General features: G+C 48.9%; 1 protein-coding gene across 3 annotated transcripts; it reads left to right on the top strand.

Annotated features, from left to right (window-relative positions):
• Positions 1-1,022: 1,022 nt before the first annotated feature.
• LOC120665399 lies at positions 1,023-3,860 on the top strand. 3 transcript variants are annotated; one of them, XM_039944959.1, is made up of 3 exons: positions 1,023-1,726; positions 2,404-2,727; positions 2,819-3,860. In XM_039944959.1, the coding sequence occupies exons 2-3, from the start codon at positions 2,487-2,489 to the stop codon at positions 3,646-3,648; spliced, it is 1,071 nt and encodes a 356-aa protein (XP_039800893.1). In that variant the 5' UTR covers positions 1,023-1,726; positions 2,404-2,486; the 3' UTR covers positions 3,649-3,860. The 3 variants fall into 3 exon arrangements, with proteins under 3 accessions (XP_039800893.1, XP_039800894.1, XP_039800892.1); XM_039944960.1 differs by lacking the exon at positions 1,023-1,726 and adding an exon at positions 1,748-2,219; XM_039944958.1 differs by lacking the exon at positions 1,023-1,726 and having other exon boundaries at positions 1,748-2,727.
• The last annotated feature ends 2,927 nt before the right edge of the window (positions 3,861-6,787 follow it).

The raw sequence follows: 6,787 nt of genomic DNA, 5'->3' as shown, positions 1-6,787 counted from the left end.
ATTTAAATCAATACAAATTTATTATTATTGATATGATACTCCTGCCAGAATAGATTTTTGATTTTTTAAATTAAGCCTAATCTTTGTAGGAAACCAAGACAAAATTAAAATGAACAAGATATACTGGCTCATGTTTCTATTTTGTTTTGTGAATTTGTCATTGCATGATTAAATAATATATACCATGACTAACTAGCGCATATTAGCACAATTAATAAAAAGTTAATGCAAATTGTCAAATTTTTGTACCTACAAATATTATTGAAATTTGTTCAGTCTCGGCCTCCCTTGAAATTTCTTTCCAGTTCCGCCACTGATCCGGGTTATCCGATTGGATATCCGATATCCGCCGAATATTGATGATATTATATCCAAATTCGATATCCGTTTTAAATATCCGATATTCGAAACAATATCCGGATATTCGAGAAAAACTATCCGAATTAACATCCCTACTAGACAATATGTGAAACCCAAAGACCCAGGAGTCTGGAATCACGAGCGTAGCTGCCATGCATCCGGCAAACCAATGGCCAGGAGCATAAATTTTTTTAGTGCTCTGATCGTTTTTTTCTCTATTTTAAGACTGCCGGCGCGGGGCGTCGTTGAGGATGGCAAACGGCCGGGGGACGCGGGCTGGCAGCCGGACCGGCCCGGAGTCCGTAGAGTGTCGCCGTCAAGTGCCATGAAACAAACGGCTGTTGATGACTTGCGCGCCGGTGCCGACCAGTCGACCACCGTTGCGTTGCCAAGCACACGGCACACGGCCGCGGGCGCGCCGGCGCGCACCGATGCAGCGTCAGCGCCCTCTACCCCAGGACGTAGACACGATCAACTCACGGCCGCCGAGGGCACTCCAGAAGAAAACGGCGCGCGCCGATGCAGCGTCAGCGCCCTCTACCCCAGGACGTAGACACGATCAACTCACGGCCGCCGAGGGCACTCCAGAACGAATAAATCTACGCGATGCGATGGCTGCACCGTGCACAGAACGTTCCAGTTCCAAGCGAGCGCGCGGCGGGCGCGCGTTCCGGGCGCCTGAATGAACAGCAGCGCCGACCGGAGTCGGAGCCGGAGCCGTCGCGCCACCCCCAGAGTGCCATCCAACTGAACTACCAGTCGGTCCCGAGCGGAAGACGCGACGCGACGCGACGCGACGCGACCCCACCAAGCGAGCCGCCCGCGAATATTCGCGGCACCCCCGGCCGAGCGGGCGCGTCCCCCCCGCGGCCCGGCTCGGCGGGCGCGCCGCCTCCTTATTTTACAACCCGACTCGCGGGCGGCGGCGAGCGAGCGAGTTCCAGCGAGCGAGTTCCAGCTCACGCCCGCACCCCCGGCCCCCGAGAATAGGCGAGCGGCTGGTCCAGGAACCCAGGAGCGAGCCCCGGCCTGCGCCGCGCGTCCGTCGGGGTCCTCCCTAAATCCGGCCACGCCCGCCGGGGAGGGGGTCAGACCGTCAGAGAGGCGACCGTTGATCAGCCGGTCCGGGATCATGGAGGATCGATCGCCCCCGGACGAATAACTAGTTCTACTAGCTTTCCTCGGGGGTCGCCTCGCCTGCCTTCCCCCCTTCGCTGCCCCCCCCTCGTCGTTGCTGCTCAGTTCGATCTGGTCCGCGGATCAGAGCAATTTCGCCCGCCGGCTGCTATCCGTCTCCGTCGCCCGTATCGCCGCGCCGCCACCGCCCGCGGCTGGTTGCAATCCGGCGTCCCTCCCGTCCCCTTCGGTGAGTCTCGCTCTCTTTCCTCGCCCGCCGCGGATGCTTCCTCCTCCCCCCCACCCGAATTCGATTCGCTTCGCTCGTTCCTCCGATCTGGCGACGCGTCCGATTGCTCGTCTGGATTCGCCCCCCGCCTGGCAGTTCAGGTTTCCGAATCTTCTAGGTCATTGTCAGCCAGGCGGTTTTTCGCCTCCATCCCCATCTGGTAGCATTACCGTGTAGGCTGGTCTGGCGCATTCCGATTCCTTGCTCTCGAGAATAAAAATGGATTTTTTTTTCGCTAGTTTGTTCTGGGGATAATGCCGGCGGCGAAGGCCATAACTTGCAAGGCTGGCATCTCATGGCATGTCGCCCAACTTACGCTTGGTGGCGAAGTGGTTGTTGCTTTCCGAATCCTCTTTTCCCTAGTCGCAGAGAAAGATTTGCTTCCCTCTCTCACCGTTCTGGTGGCGTTCGTGCGTCTCGCATTCGCTTGGTCAGGCGGGCCTGTTCCCAAGATGTGGGTTCATACTGAGCCGCATAGTAAAATTGAGTCTTTCGATTTTTCAAAAAAAAAAGAAAGTTGAATCTTTCGTGGTGTTGGGTGCTCTGAATTACTCCACCAATCATGTTTGCTTTTAGGATTCGTTCTCGAGGGCGGTTTTGGGGCAGGATGATGAAACGTCCGGCGGTTTCTTGCGCAGGTCTCTGCTACTCGGCGATCTTCCTCTCCGCGTGCTCTGCTTCAGCTTGCCTCCGGCGAGCGAGGGTTGAGTGGAGCCGGACCATGGCTGAGGTAGAAGACGCGGTGGGCGCGCCGCCAACGACGGAGTCCGAGGGCACCACCACAGACGACGAGCATCTCTCGCCGACCTGCGCCTGCGGCGGCGGGGGCCGACGCGGAGGCCGCATCAAGATCCTCTGCAGCTTCGGCGGCCGCATCGTGCCCCGCCCACACGACGGCGTCCTCAAGTACGTCGGCGGGGAGACCCGCGTCCTCGCCGTGCCCCGATCCACCCCCTTCCGCGGTGCGTTCTCCATCCCTGCGCGTTGATTTTTCTTTTTTATGTCGTCGGCGGTCAGATGCTCAATTCTTTTTCCCCCGTCCACCCTGTGCAGAGATGAAGAAGAAGGTTGAGGAGATGTTCAAGACGGAGGTGGCCGCGATCAAGTACCAGCTCCTCTCCCTCGCCGAGGACCTCGACGTGCTCGTCTCCGTCACCTGCGACGAGGACCTGGTCCACATGCTGGAGGAGTACGACCGCCTCGAGGCCAAGCGGTCGCCGACCGCGTCCCCGCGCTTCCGCGTCTACGTCTCCGCGCCGCAGCCCGCGGGGCCGCTCCTGTCGGCCGCCGCGCCTGCCCGCCACGCCGGCCTGTCGCGCCTCCACCCGCAGCATCACCACCACCACCAGCATCAGCACCACCACTTCCAGACGGAGCGCTACGTGGCCACCGTGCCCGTCTCGCCGGACGGGAGCCCGCCGTTCCCGGCCCAGCCGCACGGCGCCGTCTCCGCGGGGAACTCGCCGCGCGCCAACGCCGTTTACGGCGCGGAGCCGCCCGCCGTCTTCGGCCTCGGCATGCAGCGCGTGCGGAGCACGCCGACCCTCGGCGCCCTGGATGCGGCCGCGCAGCACCTGCAGCAGCACGCGGCGGACGGCGGCGGCGTGCCGGGCTACGTGGGCGGCTCGCCGACCCACGCGGGCGGCGCGGGCCGCCTCCTGCTGCACTCGAACAGCTTCCACCAGTACCAGCACCAGTACGCGCAGGCGCCGACGCCCGCGCCCGCGCCGCACCATGCCGGGCGGTACGACGCGCGCGGGTGCGTCCGGGTGGGCAACTACCTGGCGCCGATGGCGCCTCCTTCCCGGCCGGTCTCGAGGGGAGGATTGGCGCCGCACAGCGAGATGGTCACGCCGAAGAAGTCTGCGATCGTATGGGACTGACCCGGCCGCCGGAGCCCGGAGGGAGCCTGCTGTAACGTTTTTTTGTTTTTTTTTTGCATCAGTACGAGGGGCAATGAGATGAGTGGTACGATGTACTTGAGATGTAAATAGACGGTCGGATGGATGGATGCACGCGGCCTTGTTTTAACTGTTGCGATTGTGTCCATGCTGATTGCTGAGCATGTTTGTGCGTTTGCTGGGGCTTCCCAAAATTTTCCCATTACACTACAGTAACTTTAAACATTTGATCATTAATTAGAAGTATTAAATGTGGTAACTTATAAACCTAATCTAAAACCTTGTGTAAAATCACGAGACAAATCTAATGAATCTAATTATGAAATGATTAGACAATATCGTACTACAGAAAACAATATCTAATTATGGATTAATTAGGTTTAATGGAGTCGTCTCGCGATTTTCTGTCCATCCGTGTTATTAGTTTTATAACTAATTTATATTTAATACTTTTAATTAGTGTTGTAATAGTTATAAAAGATTATCGTCCAAAATTTTTTGAGAACTAAACGCGCCCTTGGTCTTGGTGTTGTTCACCGTAGATCGTCAGCTTATCCCCACAGCTGACATAGAGACCCCAGACCTTGCCTTGCAGGTTTGTACCAGCTAAGGATCTTGTTTGATTTTTGAAATAGCTGTCACATTCAATATTTGAATATCAATTCAAATGTTCGGATGTTAGAATCTATTAAGTATAATTAATATACAATTAGTAGATTGTTACTGTAGCAATTAATGGTTAAATTATCGACTAATTAGATTTAATAGATTCGTTTCGTGATTAAATCACGATTTCTAATTAGTTTTTAGCAATATGACAGAACTTATAAAGACCTGGACCGATGCATTTACATGTGCTCTCCCGCCGTACTGCGATGGGAGGAGATGCTACAGATTGGCAAAATAAATGCCAAACAAGTGCTGGATCCTAGATTCACCATGTTTTGCTAGGTTTACAAAAACGGAAATGATTGGACATTTAGTCAAGTCAGCTGCTTGGACATTTAGATCTTGTTTAGTTGCTTGGCGTAAAGTTTTTGAAAATGATTTTTTTCACATTTAAAGTATTAAACATAGACTAATAACAAAACTAATTACAGTAGTCGTTTGTAAATTACAAGACAAATTTAAACTAATTAATATGTCATTAGCACATGTTTACTGTAGCAATTTGTTGTTTAATCATAAACTAATTAAGTTTATTAGATTCGTCTCGTAATTTACAAGCAATCTGAGAAAATCGATTTTTTCGTCTACATTTAGTATGTCATGCATGAATCTAAACATTGATGTGATTAATGTGTAAAGTTTTTGACTAGCAACTAAACGAGATCTTAGTACACGGGAAAGGTAACAGTTATTTTTTTTGAAAACTACAGTTTTTTCAATTTCAAAGCACACTACGAAATACAAGCACGTCGCTCTCTTCCGTAAATGCGAGCACAATCGTGCTGAGTTGGAAACTTGAATCTAATAGTAAAATTAATTTACAGTAAAAGAGTATTATTTGGACCATAACACACTACACTTGTTGGTTGCGTTTGTCGACACCGTGAAAACAAGGGCGGAGCCAGACGCAGGAGGTACTGATGTCATCTTCATTAGAGATTGGTGCCAGGGTAGTGAATAAACAGTGTTGAACAGTGTTTTCTCACTAATTTTGAGAAAAATCGCCGTCCTCAGCTGACATCAACGCTAACATGTAGCTCCGCCCTTGCGTGAAAACATAGTGGATTCCAAAGCGGCATGCCATGAGCACCGGGCGAAGGGGCAGTCTAGCAACTCAAGCGATGAAGTGGTCTCATTGTTCACATACCCGGTCAGAAGACTGATCCGGGTGCTAAAGTGCTTGTCAAGCGGGAATGTGAGCAGCTCCGGTGTATAATCCTCTCAAAACTTACTAAGGTGGACGCATCATCCAGGTGCTACTTAGAACAAAATGCTCCAACGTATAGCTGAACAAACCAACCGCTATCCCATAAAAAAAATAATGCTTACCAACTTTCCTCCCACCAATAGCATTCTACTCTTGTGAAGATGTGATAGACGAAAAAAGTGCTACTTTAATTGAAGCACCCGGTGCAAAATGGAGCTCCCAAGTGTGTAGCTTTGGAGAATCTTTCTGTGACATGTTCTAGACTTCTAGCACCCCCTTAGCTATGTACGCCGGAGTTGCTCTTATATGCAGTCTAGCAGGTAGGAAGTGACTTATCGCACACCTTCCATGTCTACCCTATTTTGAAAAGTAGCCTATCAATCTGTACTCCTGCACGAACTAACTACAATTAATTTAAAAATAAAATTTATAGCTAATAATTACAATTATCTATCTCACGTCCTATTTCATCTATTCAATATTCTAACACATACTCTATTTTGCGTCATATATCTATATGTGTATTTAATATATATTTAGTTGAACTATTGTTTGTGAATAGATGTTCTTATCTCTTCCATCATATATCGATACATGGTAACACGTATCATGAGTAGTATTTTTATCTAAATAATAATATAAATAATATATTAATAAAAATATAAATAGTAATTAAGAATTTTATATTTGTGCACTTTAATACTTTGTTATAATTATATAATTTAGATTCAGAGTTAGAAGTTACTTTAATTTTAAATAATGATATAATTATGGGAATAGTTATTGAATAATTTATATGCAAATTTAGGAGGTTATTTGCATTATTTTCATAATGGCACTGGGTAATTTACATGAAGATTATGTTGTTGCTTTAAATTTATTTTATATTGGTTGGTGGATAATTTAGATACATGTTTAGGGCTTATTTTAGTCTATTTTCATAACTATAGAGGTTGGTAATTTATTAGAAAAGATAACCGATCCAATGACTACTATGATTAGAGTTGTCAGATTGATGGACGGATGCTTCTAATTTTTGTGATAATTTTTAGAATTTCTCTATTTTTTAGAGCGCTCACTTGGGATCCTAGGTAGCTTCATATGGAGGTTTGCACTATTAGAAAAAAATGGGTAAATGTCCCGGTACTAAAATCATGTTTTAGTACCAGGTGATGCTTCCACTCGGTACTAAAGCATTTTGCGTCAAAGGAGTCTATAATTAGTAATAGTAATAAGAATGATATT

This window comes from Panicum virgatum, chromosome 3N, assembly GCF_016808335.1.
Source record: "Panicum virgatum strain AP13 chromosome 3N, P.virgatum_v5, whole genome shotgun sequence".
NCBI classification, from domain to species: Eukaryota; Viridiplantae; Streptophyta; class Magnoliopsida; order Poales; family Poaceae; genus Panicum; species Panicum virgatum.
This window is presented reverse-complemented; position numbering and strand designations above follow the sequence as displayed.

Bases quoted from the DNA above. Each gene is read 5' to 3' on its own strand.
- LOC120665399 (XM_039944958.1), top strand. From the start codon at position 2,328: ATGTTTGCTTTTAGGATTCGTTCTCGAGGGCGGTTTTGGGGCAGGATG. The intron at 2,728-2,818 runs GTGCGTTCTCCA...CACCCTGTGCAG, and splicing joins CCGATCCACCCCCTTCCGCG to AGATGAAGAAGAAGGTTGAG.